At 38.6% G+C, this 27,937-nt stretch overlaps 1 protein-coding gene across 1 annotated transcript in view; it reads left to right on the top strand.

Moving 5' to 3' along the window:
• LOC132395151 (alpha-2,8-sialyltransferase 8F-like) overlaps positions 1-27,937 on the top strand; it is an 87,990-nt gene that overhangs the window by 55,192 nt on the left and 4,861 nt on the right. Inside the window, exons 5-7 of the mRNA XM_059971450.1 lie at positions 7,196-7,308; positions 19,751-19,760; positions 27,508-27,555. Coding sequence (XP_059827433.1) covers positions 7,196-7,308; positions 19,751-19,760; positions 27,508-27,555 — 171 coding nt within the window. The remainder of the gene's footprint in view (positions 1-7,195; positions 7,309-19,750; positions 19,761-27,507; positions 27,556-27,937) is intronic.

Genomic DNA, 27,937 nt, shown 5'->3' on the forward strand with positions numbered 1-27,937 from the left:
TGAATTGACTTATGAAATGTTATTGGAGCTTTTAAATGAAAAAATTGAAGAACAACGACATGTTTTCAAACAAGATATAAAGGCTTTTCAAGATTATATGGATAAGACGGATTCAGTAGTTAACCAGCAGCAAGCTCTAATCGCAACTTTGCAAGAGGACGCTCGGAAGCGAGACTTGATAATCAAAAAACTGGAGCAGAAATTATCTTTGACGATTAAACAGGTGGAAACACTTAAAGCCAAGAGTGTGGACTTTGAAAATCTGTCCAGAAGACAGAACTTACGCATACTTGGTCTCCTGGAAGGTATTGAACAAGGGGACCCCTCGAAGTATTTTGCTCAACTTTTAAAGGATGAGTTCCCTTCTGTATTCCCAGACAGTCCTCTGTTACTCGATCGTGCTCACAGAATTATGCATCGATCACCAAGTGCTTCAGCTAAACCACCGGTTGTAATTGTCCGATTTCACTATGTGCATGTTAAAGAGCAACTTATTCGTGTGGCTCAGCGTTTAGGGATGGTCAAATTCCAAGAATTCGATTTTCGATTAGTGGAGGATTTTAGTCCAGAAGTAATGAAGGCAAGGATTCTTTTTAAACCTCTGATGTCCAAATGTTATGAGAAAAATCTAAAACCTGCGCTCTTATACCCTGCGAAGCTCAGAATCTCACCTCCCAATGCACCACGGCGTGTTTTCCTTTCTACATCTGAAGCCTGAAGCTTTCTGAATGAAAACTACCCTACTGCTGCAGATTCTGGTCTCTAATAAATGAGTGATTTTGATTGTTACAAGACAGATTTGTTTTCAAAACCCGATTTTGTTTCTGGCTATTGGTGTAGGTTTACTCTATATTTTATACTCTAATTAAAGTTTTTTTTCAATGTCCTAATCTTTTTATTTTACTTACTTCAATCACTGTACTTTATCTTTGGTCATTATTATTAATCCTTCGAAGGCAAATTTTTCTTTTACTAAGATGGTGATTTCTTCTCTAAAATATTTTTGGCTTTTTTTTTATTTCGCCATTTGTTTTTCTCTCGTCTTCTTCCTATAATGCATTTCTTATCAGTTTAAATTTTTTTTGGTTTGTTTGGGTTTTAACCTGATTGATAAGTTACTAGTGATTATATTCTTTTTGGTTTTTTTTTACTAGCAATTATATTAAGAAGTTTGGTTTTAGTATAGTGTTTTTTTTTGAGTTTGGGCGGATCTTTTTTTTCCTTTATATACGGAGTTGCCTTCTGCTGATATGGAGGTAGATTTAGTTTCATTTCTCTTTCTTCCCAGCCTTCTCCTGGCTGGAGAGAAGCTTTCTCTTCTTGGGTGGGGGGTGGTTTTTTTTAAATCTAATGTTCTTCATATCAGTTTTTTTTTGTTTTTTTTCATGTGGGCTGATTTTAAACTACTAAAATGTCCGTGATGTCGTCACTTCCGGGTCCGCCCATTATTTTTGTTCCTCTTCTGGGTGCATTGAGTTCATAATTTGGTTAACCCTTTATATACCAAAGGGTTGATTTCAGAAATATGGCTCAGACCATTAATTTTGTCTCTTGGAATACTAATGGCTTAAACCAGCCGATTAAACACAAAAAGATTTTCAAAGTATTCCAAAGACTCAATGCGCATATTATTTTTGTACAAGAAACTCATGTGAGGAAAGAGGACAATCATCATTTTTTTTTAGGTTTTTGGGGGGTCAGCAGTACCATTCGAAGTAAAGGGAATTTCAATTTTTATTGACTATTGCATTTGTCCAACACAATACTTTTTCAGATCTGAATGGTAGATTTTTGTTAATTACTGGGTTATTTTTTAACAAAAAGGTTGCTATGGTTAATGTTTATGCTCCAAATGTGGACTATCCCCATTTTTTAAGTCCTTATTTACTTCTCTACCTAATCTAAATGAATATAGGTTAATAATGGGTGGTGACTTTAATTGTTGCTTAAATCCTTTGTTGGACAGGTCTATATCTACTCAGAATTTACCTAATAAGTCGGCCACTTATATTAACTCTTTTTTGGCTGATAATGGAATTTTTGATATTTGGAGATTTTGGCATTCTAAGGACAAAGAGGTTTCAGTTTACTCACACGTTTATCATTCTTACTCGAGAATTTATTAATTTTATTGACTCTTGTTTTATTCCATCAGTAATTGGTTGTAATAATGATATTATAGCCATCTCTGACCATGCTCCATTAAAGCTTTCTATTAAATTTATAGATACAGCTTCTAGAGCTAGAGAATGGTGATTTGATTATGCCTTACTGCAAGATCCGGATTTTATTAAATTTATGAAGGAACAGATCGATTTCTTCTTTTCAACTAATTCCATGGTTGATATTTCTTGCAGAACACTTTGGGACACTTTTAAAGCATATATATGTGGACAGATTATTTCCTATTCCATTGGTTTGAGAAAACGCATTAAGAAGGAAACTCTTTTATTGATTGATAAAATTAAAGAGATTGACCAGAAATATTCGACTGCTCCTAGTAAGGAGCTTTACAAACAAAGGGTTGAACTTCAAATGGAACATAGTTTATTACTTACATCTTCGATTGAAAATCAACTAATGAAAACCAGATCTGATATTTATATACATAGTGATAAATCAGGTAAACTGTTAGCTAGTCAATTGAAGAATGCTTTGGTTAAACGCCAAATTATTAAGATTCATCAGCAGAATGGAGATCTGACAGTTAACCATGATGAGATAAACAAATCTTTTCAAGATTTTTATACCTCCCTGTATCATTCTGAATTCCCTCATGATTATAATATCATGTATGGTTTTCTTGGGGAATTGAATTTTCCAAAATTATCTTCAGATGATCTTTCAATGTTAGAAACTCCCCATTATGGATACAGAAATTAAAGGGGTTATTTCCTCTATGAATTCTGGGAAAGCACCAGGTCCAGATAGGTATACAGTAGAATTTTTTAAATGTTTTTCCTCTACTCTTTCTCCTTGGTTATGCAGGGTTTTTGAAGAAGCAATTAGATTGGGTAATCTGTCACAATCTTTTTATAGAGCTTCCATTTCTTTAATATTGAAGAAAGATAAAGACCCTACTGACTGTGCATCCTATATTCCAATATCCTTATTGAATGTAGATTCCAAGATCTTTTCCAAGTTACTGGCATCCAGGCTGGAAAAGGTATTACCTCAAATTACCTCGGAAGATCAAACTGGTTTTATTAAAAATCGCTATTCTTTTTTCAATGTTAGGAGATTATTGAATATTGTTTATACTCCTTCACATAGCACTTAAGAATGTGTCATTTCTTTAGATGCGGAGAAAGCATTTGATAGAGTTGAATGGCCATACTTATTTACTGTGCTTGAGAAGTTTAATTTTAGTCCGACATTCATTTCCAGGATTACACTGATATATCATACTCCAGTAGCCTTGGTGTTTACTAACAATCAAAGATCTCCCTTTGTTCGTTTATTTTGGGGTATTAGACAAAGCTGTCCTCTTAGTCCATTATTATTTGATATTGCTTTAGAACCCTTGGCAATTGCTATCAGAGAATCACAGAACATTTTGGGCATTACTCATGGGACAGATATACATAAGTTATCATTATATGCAGATGATTTATTATTATTTATTTCTGATCCTGAGAAATCCATTCCTGCAGTTATATCATTGTTGGCTCAATTTAGTAATTTTTCTGGGTATAAATTAAATCTTAATAAGAGTGAATTGTTTCCTTTAAATAGACAGGTTCCAATTTATGGAAATTTACCTTTTAAATTAGTTAATAACTCTTTTATTTACTTAGGGATTAAAATCACAAAAAATTATAAGGACTTATTTAAGGTTAATTTTTTTACCTGTAATCGATCAGATTAAATGTTTGTTTACTAAATGGTCACCATTATCTGTATCTCTGATAGGTCGGATTAATGCTATTAAGATGGTTATTTTACCCAAGTTTTTATATATATTTCAAGCGGTACCAATTTTTATTCCGAAATCTTTTTTTGCTAATGTTGATTCAAAAATTTCCTCATATATATGGCAGAATAAAAATCCTAGATTAGGTAAAAAAATATTTACAGAAGGCAAGGAAGGAAGGTGGATTGGCATTGCCTAATTTTAGATTTTATTATTGGGCAGTGAATATCTGATATTTGATATGTTGGTTAAAGGATTGGGATTTATCTTTTAGCCCTCATTGGGTGAACCTGGAAATTAAATCTGTACTATTCTATTTTATGGTCTTCTCTTCCCTTTGCTCTTTCTAAATTGCAGAAATGAATTGACAGTCCGATAGTTAAACATACTTTACGTATATGGTTTCAATTTCGGAAATTTTTTGGGTTGACTCAGTTAGATTTAAACATTCCTATTGTATCCGATTGCTTTTTTTTTATCCTTCTATTATAGACCAAGCTTATTCAGCTTGGAAGACTAAAGGATTACTACGATTTTCCGATTTATTTTTGGATAATTGTTTTATGTCTTTTGAACAATTATCTAATAAATATAATTTGCCTAGATTTCATTTTTTTAGATATTTACAGATTAGAAATGTCTTAAATACTGTACTTCCTACCTTTCCAAATCTTGTGTCTTCGGGTATTTTGGAGAATTTGTTTGAACTAAATCCTTCTCAGAAAGGGGTAATATCAAAACCCTACAATATAATTATGAAGATACATTCAGAGCCTTTCTATAAGATTAAAAATGATTGGGAAAGAGAACTTAACCTTACTATCCCTATTAAGAATTGGGATAAAATTCTTCAATTAGTTAATTCATAATCTATATGTGCATAGATGATGAATTCATCATCTATATGTGCATTTATTAATACAGTTTAAAGTTGTGCATAGGGCTCATATGTCCAAGGATAAATCAGCTCATTTTTATTCCTATATAAATCCTATTTGTAACAGATGTCATTCTGAGATAGCATCTTTAACTCATTTGTTCTGGTCTTGTCCGCTTTTGAAGAAATATAGGAAAGACATTTTTGATATTATTTCCACGGTATTGAACATTGATTTACAACCTCATCCTATTACTCCAATTTTTGGTTTACCAATGATGGACAGTCCATTTATTCTCTTCTGCTTGTCGAATGATTGCATTTCTTACATTAATGGCTAGAAGATCTATTATGTTGAATTGGAAAGAAATTAATCTTCCTGCCATATTTCATTGGTTTTCTCAAACTATGTTATGTCTAAATTTAGAAAAAATTAGAAGTGTTGTATTTGATACTTCTATTAAATTTGAAAAGATATGGAGACCATTTATTCAATATTTTCAAATGATGTAATGTGACCCTGTTCCAAGCCTATTTGTTTTTCCAGTTTTCATTTTACATATGTTGAGAGGATCAGAGTTGATGACACTGACGATTTTGTATTTTTGTTAGATATTATAAACAGCCCTTTTTTCTTTTTTTCCCTTTTTTCTTTTTTCATTTTTTTCCTTATTAGTTATTAGATTGTCAGATTAGTTTTTCTAGCATAATTTTTTTATTCTTTTTCTCTTTTCTGTTTTTTTATTTATATATATTATGATATACCTAGGTTTGCTTTGTTTATATGTTACTTGTGTCATCCATGATTTGGGAAAACTCATTTATATTGTAACTATAGCTTATGTATCCTTTCATGTTCAGTTGAAATTTGTATGTTTGTAATCCCATTATCTATGTATTAATCTTATTATGTTGATATTAATAATAATAATAATAATAATAATAAACAGATTGAAAAAGAAAAGAACTAACTTAGCTAACAGCCACATGAGTCAGTGATGAGGGGGCTACTTTTCATAAGCAAAACATCTAGGGTCGGTATGATTTGGGTTTAACGAAACAGGAAAGTAAGGATGTTCTGATTAAGGAACATTGATAGCAGCTAATGCTGTGTAAAATACTGTTCTATACATATCATTATTTACCAGGGAATGAAAGATTAGAGAATGGCATAAAATTAGAAAGGAAGTATATTCACCAAATTTTAAATGTTAGCAAACAGTTGCAGAAAAAGAAAATAAATTTAAAAGAGCCAATTCGGGTTAAACCATTCCAATGTGCACATAAATGTTGAGCTCATTTTTGGAGTAGTTGGGTATTGCTTTACTTATGCGCTGAACCCACATCCTGTGTGAATGACTTCTCCAACAGTTTGAATTTACCTCAAAGACAATCTCAAATGAACTTAAAGAGCAAACATGAGGAAAACTGCAGATGCTGGAAATTCAAACAACAGACACAAAATGCTGGTGGAACACAGCAGGCCAGGCAGCAACTATAAGGAGAAGCACAGTCGATGTTTCGGGCCGAGACCCTTTGTCAAATGAACTGGCTAACTCAGGAGCATTGGCTCTTCCTCCTTTAAACCATTCATCTGTACAATACTCTTATTCAAGTGGGATTCTCTGAGCATCTTCGTTTGTGCTCTCCTCTGTACCTCCTCAGAAGAGACCCCAAATCAGACTACTGTCCTTCAGAAATCTGACCTGCCCAACTCTCTGGAATGACCCATAACAAATGCTCCTTATCTTTAACCGAAGGCAAAACAACAGTGTATGAATCTCACTAACAGGACACACTGCATTTGCAGAAAATTACTAAAATTAAAAAAGCACCTCACAGCATAGCAGTAGAAATCTTAACCAGGGTTTTACACTTACTTTCCTAAGTTATTGTGTGTTATATGTGTGTTATGTGTACGACTGCTTTACACCATGGTTTGTAGAAATGTTACCTCCTTTGACAGTATACATGTATATAGTTAAATGACAATAAACTTGTTTGACTTGACATTGTGCATCAGGATTGAGAATGAGGAGGGCAAGCTGGCCAGAATGGATGTGGTGAGAAAGGATTCGGGGATTTATTGTCTGAAGAGCTATGTAAAATGGTAGGCAAGTTTGCCATGCAGCGTAGGAGGGAAGGGTTAAGTTGGGAAGTATGGCATGTTAATGATAGACTGAGGCAGAGGGAGAGGGAGAGAGAAAGAGGGGGAGAAGGAGAGGGAGAGAAGGAAGGGGAAATGAAAAACAGATAGAGCAAGGCAGTGGAAGGGAAGAGTGAAGATTGAATGTGTTTACTGGAGAGAGATTTGCATAAACAGAGATAACTCACAGCATTGGGCTCCAATAAATAGCTCTGAATGTAGCTTAATTTTCTAATTGAATAATGTTTATTTTGTTCAGACAGATCCATTTAAAGATCACAAACTTAAACATTGCTCAGTTGTTGGAAATTCTGGAATTCTAATTAACAGCAGCTGTGGAGCTGAAATCAATGAGGCCGACTTTGTATTCAGGTAAGAAAAGAAAGAATCAAAAAAAAATCTACTCCAAGGTATCCCAAAGGTTTCCACAGCCAAAGAAATATATTTAGCCATTCTCAATGTAGGAGCCACTTTGATAACAATACACAGCCACAAGTTATTTTTATGTGATAATTCATTCATAATCTGGTTTGCCAGAGTCAGATTCATACACCTTGGAATCAGGCCCTTCAGCCGATAGAGTCCATGATGACCTTCAAGCACCTATTTACACAAACCATATCTCATTCTCCCAAACTTTCCCCTACATTGTACCACTTGTGACTGCCAGAATCCGGATCAGAGATAAAGGCTCTAGATGAAGATTCTCCACCGGAAGCATCAACTGTCCATTCCTCTGCACAGATGCTCCCTGACCCACTCAGTTTGACCAGCAATTTGTTTCTTCTTCATTTGGCTTTTTCAAGGGATAAATTTTGACCTGGGGTCTTCAGAAAAATTGAACTAGATCACCTATATCTCTCTGCTTGGTTCATCTATGTTATTGGGCATGGTGGTTGTTTAAAGAGGAGTTGTTATTTTCACCTTAAAGAACACGTAACTGTTTATTCAAAAGAACATACATCTTGCTTGTTTCTGTACCAGATTTTTGCATTAAATTTTCCAGAATAGGACTTCAATCCAAAACATTCTGATCCAAACCATATCAATGCAGCTATTAAGAAGGCAAGACAGTGGCTATATTTCATTAGGAGCTTGAGGACATTTGGTATGTCACCAAAAACAGTCATCATTTCTACAGGTGTACTGCGGAGAGCATTCTAACTGGCTGCATCACCTTCTGGTGTGAGTGGGTTGGTGGGGGGGGAATTGTTTGCTACGTCGAAGTAAGCTGCAGACAGTTGTAACATTACCCAGCTCCATTATGGACACTAGCCTCTGTAGTATTCAGGTCATCTTCAAGGAGCAGTGGCTCATAAAGGTGGCATCCATTATTAAGGACCTGCACAACTCAAGATATGCCCTCTTCTCATTGCTACCATCAGAAAAGAAATACGGAAGTCTTAAGGCACACACTCAACAATTCAGAAACAGCTCCTTCCCCTCTGCCATCCATTCTCTGAATGGACATTGAGCCCACGAACACTCTCTCACACCTTTCTTATTTCCTGTTTCTGCACTGCTTCATTTAATTTAACTATTTAATATAAATGTATTGTAATTTACAGTTTCGTTTTTTTCTCCCTCTGTTGTCATGTACTGCATTGGACTGTTGCCACAATGTTAACAAATATCACAACAAATGCCAAGGATATTAAACCTGATTCTGATTCTGATTAATAAGGGTAAGAGAGGAATCCCTAAGGAATCCCTTAAAAAATCTTAGTCGACCGAAAAAGCTTCACATCAATGGATGAATGGTCATTATAGGCAGAGCCTCATTCCTGAACTTTAAAGCAGAAAAGACAACAGGTTTAAGTGATTTTCTAGAACTGATCATTTCTGATAAATAGGTAGAAATTAATAAGCAGATGCCTTCTGACCAACAAAACACTGAATAGAAAGCTTTTTGTAAAGTAATAAATCCTAGAGATTCATTGACCTAGTGACAGATTAACCACGTTCCTGCACTTCATTAGGTACAATTCTGGACTAATCCCACTTTCCATCGCTTAGCTTGTAGCTTTCTGTGTCCTGTCATTGTGTTTTATTCCTTTAGGCAGTGTATTCCAGATTCCCACATCCTCCCGGTGAAAACATTCTCGGTTAGTTCCCCTCTTAACCTCTTAACACTTACTTTAAACTTCTGCCCTCCAGTTTTACACATCTCTGCTCTGGGGAATTATTGGTGAATATAATCCATCTATGCTCCTCAATCATATCTTCTGATTCTCATCCATTCCAAGGAATATAAACCCAGCCTATATCCTGGTGATTCTCTTTGCACATTGTGATTCTGTGCTTCAATTATACACAATGTTAATTAGGTATTGATGTTGCTTTGCAATTAATACAGTATGTAATAGTTTTATAGATCAGCAACTGGTTCACAATATCGTAAATGTATTCCAAGCAGTGTAACAGCATAATTGCACATATGAAGCTTTACAGTTGGTGTCACTGCCAAGGCCAAAGATGATTTACAAAGCAGTTATAATGATGCACACTCACGATATGCAGCATGTACTGATGATGGGCAAATTAATTTCCTAAACATACTGTAGATCATAGGGAGATATAGCTTTGACAGGGAATATATCAGTGAGAGAATAATCCTGTAATACTTAAAAAGATAAACAAGAACATCCAGGAATCTATATAATGCAGAATTATAGATCTGTAGGAAATTTTACTACAAATTGTAAAGGAGCACTTTTTAGGCTGATAAGTAGTAACACTGTAAACCTACAGCATAATCCAGGCCCATTGGCCTACAAAATCTGTGTCCTCTTGTGGCAACCATTTCACCTCTGGGAAAAAGCCTCTGACTATCCACACGGTCAGTCACTCTCATCATCTTCTACACATCTATCACATCACCTTTCATCCTCTGTGACTCCAAGGAGGAAAGGCCAAGTTCACCCAACCTATTCTCATAAGGCATTCTCCCCAGTCCAGGCAACATCCTTGTAAATATCTCTGCACCCTCTCTATGGCTTCACATCCTTCCTGTAGTGAGGCGACCAGAGCTGAGCACAGTACTCAAAGTGGTGTCTGACCAGGGTCCTATATAGCTGCAACATTTCCTCTCTGCTCTTAAATTCAATTCCACAATTGATGAAGGCCAACGCACCATATGCCTTCTTAACCACAGAGTCAACTTGTGCAGATGCTTTGTGCGTCCTGTGGCCTCGGACCCCAAGAACCCTCTCACTCCCTACACTGCCAAGAGTCCTACAATTAATACTATATTCTGCCATCATTTTTCACCTACAGAAATGAACCATTTCACACTTATCTGGGTTGAACTCCATCTGCAACTTTTCAGCCCAGTTTTGTATCCTATCAATATCCCGCTGTAACCTCTGAGACCCCTGCACACAATCCACAACAGGCCAAACCTTTGTGTCATCAGTAAACTTACTAACCCATCTCTCCACTTCCTTATCCGGCTCATTTATAAAAATCACAAAGAGTAAGGTCCCCACACCAGATCCCTGAGGCACTCCACTGGTGACCGAACTCCATGCAGAATATGACCCGTCTACAACCAATCTTTGCCTTACATGGGCAAGCCAGTTAAAGATCCACAAAGCAATGTTCCCTTGGATCCCATGCCTCCTTACTTTCTTAGTAAGCCTTGCAAATGACTTGCAGAAATCCATATACATGACATCTACTGCTCTTCCTTCATCAATGGGTTTATTCACATCCAAAAAAAATTCAGTCAGGCTTGTAAGGCACGACCTGCCCTTGACAAAGCTATGCTGACTATTCCTAATCATAATATACCTCTCCAAATATTCACAAATCCTGAATCTCCAGATTTTCTCCATCAACTTATCAACCACTGAGGTAAGACTCACTGGTCTATAATTTCCTGGGTTATCTCTACTCTCATTCTTGAAAAACAAAATAACATCCGCAACCCTCCAGTCCTGCAGTACCTCTTCCATCCTCATTGATGATGCAAAGATCATCGCCAGTGGCTGAGCAATCTCCTCCCTCGCCTCCCACAGTAGCCTGGTTCTAGTGACTTATCCAACTTGACCCTTTCTGAAAGCTCCAGCACATCCTCTTTCTGAATACCTACATGCTCAAACTTTTCAGTCTACTGCAAATCATCACTACAATCACCAAGATCTTTTTCCACAGTGAATACTGAGGTAAAGTATTCATTTAAGTACCTATGCTATTTCCTCTGGTTCCATACACAGTTTCCCACTGTAACACTTGTTAGGTCCTATACTTCCACGTCTTATCCTCTTGCACTTCACGTACTTGTAGAATGCCATAGGGTTTTCCTTATTCCAGCCCGCCAAGGGCTTCTCATTGCCCCATTTGGCTCTCCTAATTACTTTCTTGAGTTCCTTCTATTAGCCTTATTATCTTCTAGATCTGTAACATTACCTAGATCTCTGAACCTTTCATAAGCTTTTCTTCTTGACTAGATTTATTACAGCCTTTGTATTCCACGGTTCCTGTATCCTACCAGAAATTCCCTGTTTCATTGGAACGTACCTATGCAGAACTCTACACAGATATCCCCTGAACATTTGCCACATTTCTTCTATACTTTCCCTGAGAACATCTGTTTCCAATTTAAGCTTCCAATTTCCTGCCTGATAGCTTTATAATTTCCCTTACTCTAATTAAATGCTTTTCCAACTTGTCTGTTCCTATCTCACTCCAGTGCTACTGTAAAGAGATAGAATTGTGATCACTATCTCCAAAATGCTTTCCCACTGAGAAATCTGACACCTGACCAGGTTCATTTCCAAATACCAAATCAATTACAGCCTCACCTCTGGTAGGCTTATCTCCATATTGTGTCAAGAAACCTTACTGCACTCACCTAACAAACTCCACCCCAACTAAACCCTTTGCGTTAAGGAGATGTCAATCAATATTTAGGAAATTAAATCTCCCATCACAATAACTCTTGTTATTATTACAACTTTCCACAATATGTTTCTCTATCTGCTCTTAAAATATTGTTGTTACTATTGGGCTGCCTATATAAAAAGTTATTGACCCCTTACTGTGCCTAACCTCCACCCACAGAGATTCTGTAGATAACCCTTCCATGGCGTTCACCTTTTCTGAAGCCGTGACACTATCTCTGATCAACAATGCCACGCCTCACCTTTTTTGCCTCCCTCCCTGTCCTTTATGAAACATCTAAAACATGGCACTTGAAGTAACCATTCCTGTCTCTGAGCCATCGAATTCTCTGTAATGGCCACCACATCATAGCTCCAAATACTGATCCATGTTCTAAGCTCATTGGCTTTGTTCACAACACTCCTTGTGTTCAAATAGGCACATCTCAAATCTTTGGTCCGAGTGCATCCCTTCTCTATCACCTGCCTATCCTCGCTTTTGCACTGTCTACAAGCTTTCACTATTTGTGAGCCAACCTTCTTTTCAGAAGTAATGCTATGTTTTGTGAATTTACTGCTTTTCATTAGTGCTTATCATTAGAGTAATGATTATGTTTTTAGTGTGCTTTATTAAATGGAAAAAATATTTCTATAAATTATAAGAAAAAGGGGTTTAGGAAATAAGTATATCATGTATTTTTCAACAATGCATTTCCAGCAATCTTACCAGTTTTCCTGTATTTTCCTCTTTATATTTGAGTGCCAGAACTTCCATCCATTGCCTAATCACCCCTCTGTCCCGATTTAGTTGAGTTCTGCCTCATTCACAGGCTGCTTTACATTGGGTGACCTATCTTTAAGAGAAGGTTACCTGTGATGGGGTGAACCATGACCTGTTGCTGCTGGGGATTGCTGCTATGTTTAAAGTGGTTGAAAGGTTTGCCAAGGGGACATGAGAATTGGAAATTATTTGAATTTACTCTTCCCACCACCAAATGTTTCCTGAACGAATAATCTATTTGAGCAAAGGATCAATCTTAAAAGGGCTTGAGTATATCCAGCTGCTTAATCAGTATCCATCATTACTGGCAGGTAGCAGAAGCTGGTGTAACATGGCTGACAGTCCAACAGAATGCAGCTCCAGTTTCTGCATTGCTGAGCTGTGCTTAAATCAAGTCTTTGATCAGCTTGAGACAATCCGAAATTTTCCCTGTGTTATGTACCCCGTAACTGGGTGTCTAACCAACAGAGAAAGAAGTATCCATTGGTGTCTGGTGGTACTATTTTCAAACAGTGTTTATTAGTAAAATACACAAATCAATATCAACAGTGCAATTATATAGATAATACCCGTTAGCAATACTAAACCTAAAAGTGTGGGTATAATAATAATCAATAATAAACAAGCTCTTTCGATGTCTAGGGGACAATGGATGGTCATATGTGAATATAAAGTTCAGTTCAGTCCATACGTGCTGAGGTAGATGTTGGTCGTTGTGTTGTAATTGTTGGGGAGAGAGAGAGAGAGAAAGAGCAAGCAAGCAGTATCGGCTACAGTCAGGCAAACCTTCCTTTACGTTCTTGATCCGTCGATGTGTTGCGGCCATTCGGGTATGACCCCTCTGTCCCTCAGCTAGACCATTCTTCTGTGGTGGACTCGTCACCCAGGCAAGGGCGGACACACACACAAGCCCCCACCGGTCTCGCTACGAAACACTGTGAGTTAAACTGACTGATCCTTTGTTCGGTCTCCGATGCCCCACACCTTCCCGTGGGTTCCAACACTCAAGCAGTGCTCACTAGTGTGTCTCCTGGTGTGTCTGAGGGGTGTGTCCCCAGACCTCACTTTTATCCCCACTCACAGGGTCTCAGGTGTCAATCAGTTTTGAATGGCTTAGTCCAGCAAATGAGCCCACTCCGGCTGTCCACTGAGGAATTTTAATGAACAGAATAGTACCAAGTAAACAGCCCTCTCCGGAGCCATAAGTGTTTCAGGAGTCATAATATGGTGGGTCAACAAGTCTCTGTCTCCCGGTGTTATCTCTCCCTTATCTGAAGCAGATGTTCCAGTCCCAGTATGTTTTCCCTTTGTCTCTCTTTCTCTCTCATTAGCAGCGTGGTAACAGTAACAGTTTGTGACTCTCCCGGGGGGGGGGGGAACATGGGCTACTCTGTACCCTTCTGCCCATCAGAGCTGTTCATCCTTCGTAACACCTGCAAATGAGGGAATTTATTATATGATGCAAGATCCCGGTTTAATTATTAAGTTCAAAGTACATTTATTATTGAAGTATATATACATCTCACATCTTTGAGATTTGTCACTGAACAGGCAGCCGTGAAACATAAAATAACCCATTCACAAGAAGAATTAGCAAGTACTGGTGAGCATATAAAGCACAAACTCTATTTGCACGGTGTCATGCATTGAAAAATAAATTGAAATTGAAATGGTAAGGTTTGTTAATGTAGTTTGAGACTAGTCAAGTACTGTGATAATGGGATAGAACATGTGAGGGAGCATGGAATTGAGAGTGAGAAATAAAGGCATATTCAGAGCATGCAGCATTGAACCATGATGTATGCACTATCTAATTAAGTGTTAAGATAGGTTACAAATACTCAATGGTGGGGTCAAGGATAAAGGCATTTAAAGTAAGTTTAACGTTAATTGATGAGAATGGAGAAATCTGGGTTCCAAAACTTCCAATGTTTTATGGAGCCAGCTACACTAGGTCTGAGATGGAAGTGGTGGCTCTCCTCATTTGAACTTTAAGCCTACTGTCAGTATTCTGTTCTGGGTTTCAGATATGAGATTTCCAGGGGACCCCCAGCATCCCTGATGGCCACATTGGCGCCAGCTCCTTAGAGACTGTGTTAGGGAACTGGAACTGCAGCTCAATGACCTTCAGCTTGTTAGGGAAAGTGAGGCAGTGATAGACAGGAGCTACAGAAAGGTAGCCACCTCAAGGATACAGGAGAGAGATAAATAGGTGACTGTCAGGAGAGGGAAGGGGAAACATCAGATAGTAGAGAGCACTCCTGTGGCAGTCCTCCTCAACAATAAGTACTTCATTTTGAGTACTATTGGGCGGGGGGAGAACAGTCTACCTGGGGAAAGCAACAGTGGCCATGCCTCTGGCATTGAATCTGGCCCAGTGGCTCAGAAGGTATGGAACTGAAGAGGATTGTAGCAGTTATGGCGAACTCTATATTCATGGAGATAGATCAACACTTCGGTGGATGCAAAAAGAAAACACAGTTGGTAGTTTGCCTCCCAGATGCCAAGATCCATGATGTTTCTGAAGACGTCCACAATATCCAGAAAAGGAAGGGAGAGCAGCCAGAAGTCATTGGACATATTGGTACCAGTGACACAGGAAGAAGAAGGGAGGAGGTCCTGATTAAAGAATATAGTGAGTTAGGGAGGAAGTTGAGAAGCAGAACCTCCAGGGTAGTAATTTCGAGTTTCCTGCATGTGCCACACAACAGTGAGGATAGGAATAGAATGAAGAGGCAGATAAATGCGTGGCTGAAGAATTGGAGCAGGGGGCAGGGATTCTGATTTTTGGACAATTGGGATCTCTTCAGGGGCAGGTGGAACCTGTACAAAAAGGACCAGTTGCACTTGATTCCCAGGGGGACCAATATTCTTTTGGGTAGATTGACTAGAGCTATTGGGACTGGTTTAAATTAATATGGCAGAGGATGGCAGCCAAGATGATAGAGCTGAGTATGAGCCAACAGGTTTACAAGTAGATGATGTGTAATATGAATGTAAGGAAGGACAAACCAATGATTGTGTACAAATGCAGAGAGAGCAAAGAGTTAAATTGTACTAGAGAGGCAAAATTCAAAAGGATGAAGAATGCAGGACTGAAGGTGCTGTAGTTAAATGCACATAACATTTGGAATAAAGTGGACAAACTCACGCAATTAGAGATTGGTCAGTATGACATTGTGGGTATCACTGAATTGTTGCTGACAGAAGGTGATAGTTGGGAGCTGAACATCAAAGGATATACTTTGTATCAAAACAACAGGCTGGAAGGCATAGGCTGTGGTGTGGCTCTGTTCGTAAGAGATGTGGGTTGAGATTTCACAGGCATGTACAAACATTTGTAATAAAGGTAATGACACAATTGCAATGGGGGACCAATATGCAAGGGGATTGAGAAAAGCAGATTAATTTCAGATCACAAGAGAGACAATTTGTTGAATAGCTATGAGAGCTTTTTAGAGCAGCTTGTGCTTGAGTCTACTTGGGGAAAGTCTATCTTAGATTGGGTGTTGTATAATAACCCAGATCTCATATGGGAGCTTAACGTAAAGAAACTGTTAGGAGGCAGTGATCAAAAGAGGACTAGAAGATTGCAAATGTCACTCCACTCTTTATGAAGGGAGGAATGCCAAAGAAAGGAAATTACCAAAACCCAATAAGGACATCAGAATGTGCCTAGACATGTGAAGGGAAAATGAAGGAGTTGTGAGGGAGAGACATCCCATTCCAACTGTAGATGAGATGCTACAGGGTATGAATGGAGCTGCAGTGTTTAGCAAACAAGACGTGAAGTGGAGCTATCACAAGCTGGAACTAACTCCAGAATCTAGAAGGTTAACCATATTTACTGTGCATAATGGCATATGTAAGTAAAAGAGATAGATATTTGGTGTGTCATCAGCCAGTGAACAGTCCCAGCATGAGAGAGCAAAAGCATTAGTTGGAACTGAAGGAGTTGAGAACGTCTCAGATGATGTGATTTTTCATGTACCTAACCAAAAACTGCATGATGAGAGACTGCATGCTGTCTTAAAGAGACTTGTAAAGTGTGGACTGACACTGTACCTGGAGAAATGTCAGTTCAATATGGACAAACTAATTTTCATAGGAATTCTCTTGTCACAGATGGGCATCAGTCCAACTGTGGAGAGAGTGCCAGCAGTAATGGATGCTCGTGAACCACCACACGCCACAGAAGTGACACACAGTCAAGTTGGGAGAAGAACAGAAACAAGCATTCAAAGACCAAAAAGAGGAGCCAGCCTGAGCAAGTACAGTGGCATATTTTGATAAAGATGCGCCCACTAAATTAATAGCAGATGTCAGCCCAGTCAGATTGGGGACAGTGCTCATACAAAAACAAAATGAAGAAATGGTACCTGACAGCTATGTGAGCTGTGGTCTCAGAGTGTGAACAAAATACTCACAAACAGAGCAAGAATCATTAGCACAAGTATGGGCCTGTGAAGGACTTCATCCTTACTTGTATGAGTGAGAACTTAACCTGATCACAGATCATAAACCCTTGGAGATAATTTACAACTCAAGATCTAAACATGCGCATGTATAGAGCAGTGGGTCTTGAGATGCAACTATATGACTACAGAGTCACACACATGCCAGGAAAACATAACATTGCAGACCCACTCTTGAGGCTACTGGGAGGGATTGCTCAAAGAGAGAGACACAAGCACGATTCAGAGGGATATGTCAGGTTCACAGCCGTGAGGGCTCTGCCTACAGCCCTGACAACACAAGAGGCAGAGAGAGTGCCAGCCACAGATCCAGAGCTGCAGGAGGTGTGTAAAGCCATCATGAATAGTCACTTTGAGAACTATGTGGCACATACACCCATAGCAAATAAGCTGTGTGTAGTGGATCATAGAAAACCTACGGCACAATGCAGGCTCTTCAGCCCACAAATCTGTGCCAAACATGTCTTTACCCTAGAACAACCTAGGTTTTCCCATAGCCCTCTATTTTTCTAAACTTCATGTACCTATCCAGCAGTCTCTTAAAATACCCTATTGTTTCTGCCTCCACCACCACTGCCAGCAGCCCATTCCACGCACTCACCAATCTCTGAGGCCATCTGAACTCAAACGAATGAATAGAGGGGTAGCACAAGCAGAGCGGCCACTGGAAAGCAGCCGGTGAGTGAGTGGGCCAGTGAAGGAGTGGAGCTTTGAGGCTTTGACTCGAGAGATTCTGGCAGGTTTGGCAGTTGGACTGTGCAGTCAAGTCAATCAAGATTTGAATAGCTCAGCAGAAAGCAGTTCTTCTTCTACATGTGTTGTTCTTCATGTGTTGGCAAACCAGCTTAAAGGTGCATTAGTACCACCTACTAGACTGGAGTGTGGATTGTTTGATAAACAGGAGGAATAAAAAGAATTGCTTTCCCTAAATTCTATATAATAAAGCAGAGTCTTTCAGAAACTTCATGATATAGGTCCGTATTTCTCTTGAACTCCCACTTAAACTGTCTTCTATACCCACAGCAGTTCTATTGTTTATCTTAAGCGCTCCTGTCATCTTCACTCTTTCTCTTTGATACTTCTTACGTTTTATCAATACATGTTCAACTGGTTCTGGTTGATTACAGTATTTACACAACCCATTTTGATGTTTCCCTAATTTATATAATGTGTAATTAAGACTTGTGTGTCCAATTCTTAAACAACAAATGATCACTTCTATTTTTCTATGCCCACCTGATGTTCTTTGGTATCTGACTTGCCTTTGTATTTTGTACAGTTGTCTCCCTGTTCCACTTTCATCCCAGGGCTTCTGCCATGTCTCCTCAATAAGTGTTTTTATAGTTCTTTTGACTTCCGCTTTGCTTAGAGGGATCTGGACCTCTATTATAGACAATTTGAGTGATTGTTTAGCTATAATGTCCACTTTTTCATGACCCTCCACACCACAATGAGCAGGAACCCAAAGGAAGCTTACTTCTACCCCATTTTGGTCAGATTATATAACTTGCATAGAATCGCCAACAAAATATCCTGTCTACTTTCTGATTTTCTTGGTTTGATAGAGGTTAATGCAGACAAACTATCTGAACAAATTACAGCTTCTATGACATTTTTTTCTTCTATCCAAGATAATGCACTCAATATTACAATTAATTGTGTTGCATACACTATAAATGGTTTGATGTTCTTTTCCCAATGAAAGTTTTGCACTGAGGAACGTAGACTGCAATACCTGTGTGGCCAGAGCTAGGGTCTTTTGATCCATCTGTAAATATTACTAATATTTAGGTCTATATATTCTTGTATTATCAGTTTGACTCCACAGTTAGACTTCTTTTTTAAAAGTTGCTGCAGGTTTATATCCACTGTATGTATTGTAAAGAACCATGGAGGAACATCGGATAATGGAACTGAGGGCTATATTCCATTTCATGTAGACCACATTTTTGTGTTGCTGCATCCTCGATCCATCCAAAGCTATTAATATTTTCAATTATTATGTTTCCAGCAGTCTTTTTATATTACTTTAGCTAGATGTGAGTAGTTATGCCCCATGATGTTAACCCAGTAATGTAGCATTAGCTTTATTCTTCTAAGTCTTAATGGCATTGCCCCCATTTCTGCTTGAAGAGCTGATACAGGTGATGTTCTCAATGCACCACTACGTATTCTCAGGGCCTGAACTTGCTCAACATCCAGCATTTTTAAATTACCTTCTGCAGCTGACATTATGCTACACATCCATAATCCAATGTAGCCCTCATTAGAGCTTATTAGCGATAACCTGCTCGCACCCCAATAAGTTATTTATTTTTTTACATTTGTTTGTAATTTTCTCAATTTGCTTTTTCCATGTATAAGTTTCTCATCAAATAACAAACCGAGGAACCAAATTATCTTTACCTGCTCTAATTTTTGTTTATATAATTTCGTGGAAACTGGTTTGTGATTTCTTGAGAAACATATCACTTGCAACTTCCTTATAGACTATTTTATTTTATTTGCCCATTCCTCCACTTTAGTAATTGCATCTTGCATTTTCCTTTGTATATAAATAAATTTCTTCCCCTCACCCATAAAGCCCCATCATCTGCATATAAGGATTTCCTCACACTAAGTTCAACTTGTGCAAATATGTCATTATCATTATGGTGAATAGTAATTGACAGCAGATGCTACCTTGTGGTGTTCCATTTTCAAGCAAATATGTCCTGGAGTACTCTTCTTCCACCTTGACTTGAACTGTTTGATCAAAAAGAAAGTCTAGAATCCAGTTATATAATGTTCCTTCCACCCCTAATTCTTTCAATTTAATTAACACTCCCTCTTTCCAGAGCACATCACATGTCTTTTCTATGTCAAAGAACACTATAAGACCATAAGAATACTGCCAGGACCATTTCTTTCTTTGTTTGAGCCTTCCTAATTTCAGATTCCAAGCTAAGTATTGAATCTACTGTTGTTCTTCCTTTGCGAAAACCACTTTGGTAGGGAGAAATAAGACTTCTTTTTTCTAGAAAGTGTGTAAGTCTATCAGTTACTATTTGTTCCATAAGTTTACCTAGCTCTGAAGTTAATGCAATTGGTCTATAGTTTGTTGGGTCTGATGGATCTTTACCAGGTTTTATATTGGAACAATAACAGAATGTTTCCATGCAGATGGTATTTTATCTATTTCCCATATATTATTAAACAACATCTGTAGAACTAGAAGTGCACTTCTTGATAAGTGCTTCAGCATTGTACTATGTACTTGATCCTTCCCAGGAGAAGTTGGCCGCACATTCACAATGGCTCTTTCTATTCCTGTTATGCTGATAAATGTATCTAGCACTTCTTCTGATGTTACTCTTTCATCTGTAATTCCTGAATTTTGCTTAAGCCTCTCCTCCCTTTGCTGTGTAGCCTCAACTGTCAAATTTTCCAAGCTATGTATGTTAACAAAAGTTTTTGCCAATATTTCTGCTTTTTCTACATTGTTAATTGCCATTTTGTCCTTGCTTTTTAGCACAGGAATCTCTTTGCTACTTCTTATACCATTCAATTTCCTTATCATGCCCCATATTTCAGACAGTTGAGTTTCTCTTCCAATTTTGTTACAATATTGTCTCCAGTATGCTTGCTTTGCTTGTCTGATTACTTTCCAAACTACTGCTTGTGCTGTTTTATATTGTATTAATGTTTCTACCGAATGTTGTCTTTTTAACACTTTAAATGCTTTCTTTCTTACTTTTATACTTCTACTCCATTCACCATTCCACCATGGAACACTTTTCCTCTCTCCTCTACCTTCACTTTTTGGAATTGTTTCTTCTGTCAAATTTATAATTGCTGTGATCAATTTATCATTCATTTCTTCTATATCCAATATATTTTCATCAAAAACCTTTATGCATCTTACTTCACTTCTTCTTTGAAATAGTTCCCATCTGCCCTATTTAGATTCCACATTTACACTCTATGTCCTTATCTTGTTCTATTGTAATCTGAATTCTTGGGAGTATGGGATAGTGATCACTTCTTACTGTAGTTTGTTTTAATACATTCCAAGTACCAAACCCTACTAATTCTCTACTTACTAATGTTAAGTCTATTGCAGATTCTGTGTTTTGGGAAATATTATATCTTCTCCATTATTTGTACATACCAATTTTCTGTCATCTATAAATTCTTCTATCACTAATCCATTTTCATCAGTATTTTTACATCCCCACAGTGTACTGTGTCCATTGAAATGCCCACACCATATTGTTTTCCCGTTCATCCTACCAGCCACCATGTTTAATGCATCTTTGCTTAATCTTCTACATGGATTATAATAATTTATTATTACCAAGCTTTCTCTGCCTATCTAAATTTTGTTTATTATTGCTTCATATTTCTGCCCTATGTTGATATTATACCTCATCCCACTGGTTATAATTATTTCTGCTCCTCCACCATTGCCATTACTTCTACCCTTCCTAATAGCTAAATACCCTTGTAAAACAAAATCTAATTGTGGTTTCAACCATGTTTTCTGCATACAGTACATAAAATCTGAGGATTTTCCTTAAGTTCTGATGCATATTTCTTAAATTCTGGACCATTTGTGATAAAAACTCTTTGCATTCCATTGTAAAACATACACTGCCATTAATATCCCGCACCCCCCCCCCCACCTGTGAACTGTTTGATCCTCCATTCAGCGTTTCTTTAACTACTCCCACTTAAGCCCTGTAACACCAAGATATTTTTCTGCAGACTTGACTATTATTTTAATTTTCTTGGTTCTCTTGTCTGTTTGAGCTGAACACTTAATTATGTCTACCATAATCTACGAAATCCTTTCTACTCATTATTAGAGTATCCTTATTTATCATATTACAGCCCTCACAGTTCACTGGTTTATTATTCCCTATATCTGTTCACTTGATAACCAACACCTTTTCAGTGATTCCTTTCACTGCCTTTGCGTAGCCTTGACTTACTTTAAAATATTGTATCTCAACTGTCTTCTTGCTATTAATGCACCCTCGATAAGCTGCACTGCGTTCTCCAGCACAACTGCAGCATTTCAGCTTAGCTTCTGCCTCACATTTCCCATATTCATGTTCTCTAGCACAGCTGCCACATGTAAGAACTTTTGTTGGTATTCCAGAAATAACTCCTCTAGTCCACTTTCTATTGTTGGGTATTTAGCATCATACTTTTTTGCCATCTTTTTTATTTAATCTTATCGCCTTGCTGAGCACTATTCCAACAAATCACTAATAGCGATCCATTTCATAATACCTTTGCTCTTTTGACCTTGCCTATAAGTCTGTTGATTACCTTTGTCAAATGAATTGGGTTCCAATCATCACTCAGTTTTATAATTGCTTTAATCTCATCTTCTTTCCATAGTTTTGCTATCTTACTTCGGTCATCCCCTGGCTCCTCAGAGTTTGCTAAAGTACATTAGGACGGATAAGTCCCCGGGGCCTGACAGAATATTCCCAGGCTGCTCCGAGGCAAGGGAAGACATTGCTGAGTCTCTGGCTAGGATCCTTATGTCCTTGTTGTGCATGGAAATGGTACCAGAGGATTGGAGGGAGGTGAATGTGTCCCCTTGTTCAAAGAAGGTAGTAGAGATAATCTGAATAATTATAGGCCAGTGAGACATGTCTGTGGTAGCAAAGCTGTTGGAAAAGATTCTTGGAGATAGGATCTATGGACATTTAGGGAATCATGGACTTATCAGAAACAGCATGGCTTTGTGAAGGGCAGATTGTGTCTAACAAGCCTGATAAGGGTTCTTCAAGGAGCTGACCAGGCACATAGATGAGGGTAGTGCAATGAATGTGATCTGCATGGATTTTAGAAAGGCATTTGATAAGGTTTGACATAGTAGGCTTATTCAGAAAGTCAGAAGGCATGGGATCAAGGGAAGTTTGGCCAGGTGGATTCAGAATTGGTTTGGCTGCAGAAAGCAGAGGGTCATGGTGGAGGGAGTACATTTGGATTGGAGGGTTATGTCTAGTGGTGTCCAACAAGGATAGATTCTAGGACCTCCACTTTTCATGACTTTTGTTAACAACCTGGATTTGGGGGTAGAAGGGTGGGTTGGCAAGTTTGCAGACGACACAAAGTTTGGTGGTGTTAGAACATAGAACATAGAATAGTATAGCACATTACAGGCCCTTTGGCCCACAATGTTGTGCCGACCCTCAAACCCTGCCTCCCATATAACCTCCCACCTTAAATTCCTCCATATACCTGTCTAGTAGTTTCTTAAACTTCACTAGTGTATCTGCCTCCACCACTGACTCGGGCAGTGCATTCCATGCACCAACCACTCTCTGAGTGAAAAAACTTCCTCTAATATTCCCCTTGAAGTTCCCCCCGCCCCCTTACCTTAAAGCCATATCCTCTTGTACTGAGCAGTGGTGCCCTGGGGAAGAGGTTCTGGCTCTCCACTCAAAACCTGTTGTGGATAGTATAGAGGATTATTGAAGATTACAGAGAGATATTAATAGGGTGCAGAAATGGGCTGTGAAGTGGGAGATGGAGTTCAACCTGGAGAGGTGTGAGGTGGTACACTTTGGAAGGACAAACTGCAAGGCAGAGTACAAAGTTAATGGCAGGATTCTTGGTAGTGTGGAGGAGCAGAGGGATCTCAGGGTACATGTCCGCAGATCCCTGAAAGTTGCCTCACATGTAGATAGGGTAGATAAGAAAGCTTATGGGGTGTTAGCTTTCATTAGTCAAGGGATAGAGTCACGGAGTAATGATGCAGCTCTATAAAACTCTGGTTAGGCCACATTTGGACTACTGTATCCAGTTCTAGTCGCCTCCCTACATGAAGGATGTGGAAGCATTGGAAAGTGTACAAAGGAGATTTACCAGGATGCTGCCTGGTTTAGAGAGATTAAGGGAGCTAGGGGTTTACTCTTTGGAGAGAAGGAGGATGAGAGGAGACATGATAGAGGTGCACAAGATATTAAGAAGAATAGACAGAGTGGACAGCCAGCGCCTCTTCCTCAGGGCACCACTGCTCAGTACAAGAGGACATGGCTTTAAGGTAAGGAGAGGGAAGTTCAAGGGGATATTAGGGGAAGGTTTTTCACTCAGAGAGTGGTTGGTGCGTGGAATGCACTGCATGAGTCAGTAGTGGAGGCAGATGCACTAGTGAAATTTAAGAGACTACTAGACAGGTATATGGAGGAATTTAAGGTGGGGGGGGGTTATATGGGAGGCAGGGTTTGAGGGTCGGCACAACATTGTGGGTCGAAGGGCCTGTAATGTGCTGTACTATTCTATGTTCTATCTGTCAAATCAGATAATGGATCTCAATTCATATCTGAACAGTTCAAGGAATATTGTGAGAATAATGGAATCAAACACCTGAAAAAATCTCCAAAGTGGGCTCAGGCAAAATGGTGAAGTGGAGCTCCAAAATGCATCACTGATGAAAAGGATAAGCATTGCTCAAGCAGAAGGATTTGACTGGAAACGTAAGCCGAGGATGTATGTCACTGCATACAGACGTGTGGAACATGCCTCTACAGGAAAAAGTCCTGCCAAAATTCTCTACAACCACAAAATGAGGGGGATGTTACCTGAGTCGACTGTAAAAGTTGGGGACACTGTGCTTATCCGTCAGGAGAAAGTGGACAAATTCACCACACCTTTCAACAGAAAACTACACAGGGTGAGGAAAACAGGAAATCAAGTGGCAGTTCAACCTCCATCTTGAGTGCCCTGTGCAAGGAACACAGCCAACACAAGAGAAAATTCTGACAAACAGAAGGAAATTCAAAGATTTGACATTAAGGTACCGGGTCAGGAGGACAATATGATGGATAGTTATGGACAAGCTCAGGTTCACAGTGAGCAAAAGCCATTACCAGACATTGAAAGCAAAGAGAAACCAGTAGAGAGACCTCAAAAGGGTAGAGAACAACCTGTGAAGTTTAATGACTGTGTAATGAAGTAGAACTTTAAGTTGTGGTTTTTGAAACAATGAAAGCTATAAGTTTAAAAATTAAGTTTTCAGTTACAATTGAAACAGAAAATGTGTTAATTATAGTCATGCATATCAGGCAATATTGAAATAGTTAAAATGGTGAGTTGAATGTACTCTAAAACATTGAAGTTCATTTCTCAGGAAAGGAGGGGTGTCATGTATTGAAATAGTAAGGCCAGTTAATTCAAAGGCAACATGAGTGAATCTGCAGATGCTGGAAATAAATTTAAAAAAAACACGAAATGCTGGCAGAACTCAGCAGGCCAGACAGCATCTATGGGAGGAGGTAGTAACGATGTTTCAGGCCGAAGCCCTTCATCAGGAGTTGATGAAGGGTTTCAGGCTGAAACTTCATTATTACCTCCTCCCATAGATGCTGTCTGGCCTGCTGAGTTCTGCCAGCATTTCGTGTTTTTTTTAAGGTCAGTTAATGTAGCTTGACACTTGTCAAATACAGTGGTGATGTCATCATTCTGGGACAGAACAACAAGTGATGTGAGGGAGCATGGAAGTGAGAATGAGAAATAAAGAAACATTCTGCCAGCCTTTGTATCTAAGTCACACTTGATGGCCAGGAGCTGGACTTAGCTGTCAGAGGCTGTTTGAAGTGCACTCCATTGGAAGCATTTAATATGTAGTGGAGCTTGTCCCCACTACCACCCTGAGCTTTAACAACATAAAGAAACTAAAATATAAGAATGTAAGAAATAACAGAATGAGGCCATTTGGTATATTAGTCTATCATACAATCAAATAATAACCGATGGAAACTTCACCTCAAATCCACTTCCTGTCTGTTTTTGTAACAAGCAACTCCTCAAAATTTGTACAATTCTGTCTCCACAGCTTCTTGGGACAGAGAATTCCAAAGAATTATGACTTTTTGAGAGGAGAATTTTTACTTCATCTGTGATAGCGAACCAGATAAACAGTTGAAAATATTCAAAGAATCTGAGAGTGACTGAAAGGAGTGTCCAACTTTCAAGATTATGATATTTGTGGAATCGGTTAATGCCCTTAGAAGGTAAAAGCTCAATGGCAAAACAAACAAGATTATCCAATGAGATGAGTGTCTAAAGCAGTTTTTTAAAGTACAAAATTTAAAACTAACTTCTGGAAGAAAAGCAGCTGTACAAATCTTTGGTTAGATTGTGCTTGTAGTAATATGTGTAATTATGGTTTCCACACTATAAGACAGGTGTGATTAAAGAAAGAGGGGGTGAAGGAGAAAATGAACAAGTATATTGCCTGGAATGGAAGCTTGACTTATGAAGAATTGGGAAGACTAGGCTGTTTTCCCAAGAGTAAACAGAGTTGAGGAGTGCCTTTTCAAGGATTATAGAATTATATGTGGCATAGATAAGGTAGAGAGTCACAGTCTTTTCCAAGGAAAAGGGAACTAAAAACTGGAGGACATAGGTCTAAGGGAAGAAGGGAAATATGTACAAAGGGCCTGGGAGGCATGTCTCTCACACTGAAGCATCATGGGAGAAAGAACATCAGGATTTTGTGGCAGCGGATGATGTGGATGGAGGTCTCTTCTAGTGCAATCACTTCCACTTTCACTCAATGGTACGGATAGTTCGCTGCTAATTCTTGAGTCGGAGAATATCGGAATAAAAAGTGTCGAGGCAGGCTGGAACATCGTTACAGCGATTGTTGGTCTCCCCTTTTGTTCTGAAATGGGTGACATCTCTCGTTTCCTTGTTTTTGAGAGAAAGTGTGTGGTAAATAATTGTTTTCTGTTGATTGCAGATCATGGTCTGTCCTTGGAGGCTTTGCTATTGCCTGGTGGGTGGTGGGCACTGACTGTACTGAACTGAGTGGGGGCTGTTGCTTGTGCAGGGAGGAGGGAGAGGGGGCTTGGGGGTTCTAACAATTTTTCTCTCATTCGTTCTTTTTGTGTTCTGATTTACATGGCTGTCTGCAAAAAGTAAAAATTTCAGGTTGTTTACTGGATACATATATTGATAATAAATAGAACCATCTGAACATTGCATTGGCAGTGTATGAAGTAAACTACCAAATAAGATGATAGACGTAGGTACAATTAGAACATTAAAAACAAATGTTTTGACAGTTTTGTGGACAGAAGGGGAACATGGGCCAAATGCTGGCAAATTGGACTAGCTTGGACAGATATCTTGGTTGGCATGGATGAATTGAGCAAGCGGTCTATCTTTGTGTTGTGTGATCTTATGAATCTTTGAAAATGCAAATAACAACATAACTTGATTGAACTAATAATAATAATTATGAAAGGGAAGCTAATAGAAAATGTCAATAAATGTCCTTAAGAGAACATTAGTCAAAAGAGGGTTACTTGAACCAATGTGGGTAATCTGAAAAAGTAATGAATAGTTACTTTCTTCCAATATTACAGTAGGGAAAGAGAATAGCATCCCTAACTTTCAGATAAAACTAATGTTAAATTGGGATCAGCCCATTCTGATGGATTTCAAATCATTGTTGAGAACTTCAACAAAGCTCGTTTGAAGAAATCCCTGACCAAATACTATCAGAATATAACCTGTAGCAGTAGAAATCCAAACATACTAGCTCACTGCTATACTAAGATATGGAATACCTACTATTCCATGCTCAACTGTATTTTGGTACCTCTGATCACTTGGCTGTCCTCTTACCTGCGTAGAAGCAGAGAGTTCCAGAGATGAGGACAACAACTGGTGATCACGAGAGACAGAGGGACAGCTATGGGATTGCTTTGCTATGGGATGGCTGTGATTGAAGACTCATCTGTGGATCTGAATGAATGCACCACAGTTGTCAGGGACATTATTAAAACAGGGGTAGATAAGTGTGACCCCACAAAATCTTTCAGGGTCATTCCCAACTAGAAGCCCTGGATGAA

The sequence above is a fragment of the Hypanus sabinus genome, chromosome 6 (assembly GCF_030144855.1).
Source record: "Hypanus sabinus isolate sHypSab1 chromosome 6, sHypSab1.hap1, whole genome shotgun sequence".
Classification (NCBI taxonomy): domain Eukaryota; kingdom Metazoa; phylum Chordata; class Chondrichthyes; order Myliobatiformes; family Dasyatidae; genus Hypanus; species Hypanus sabinus.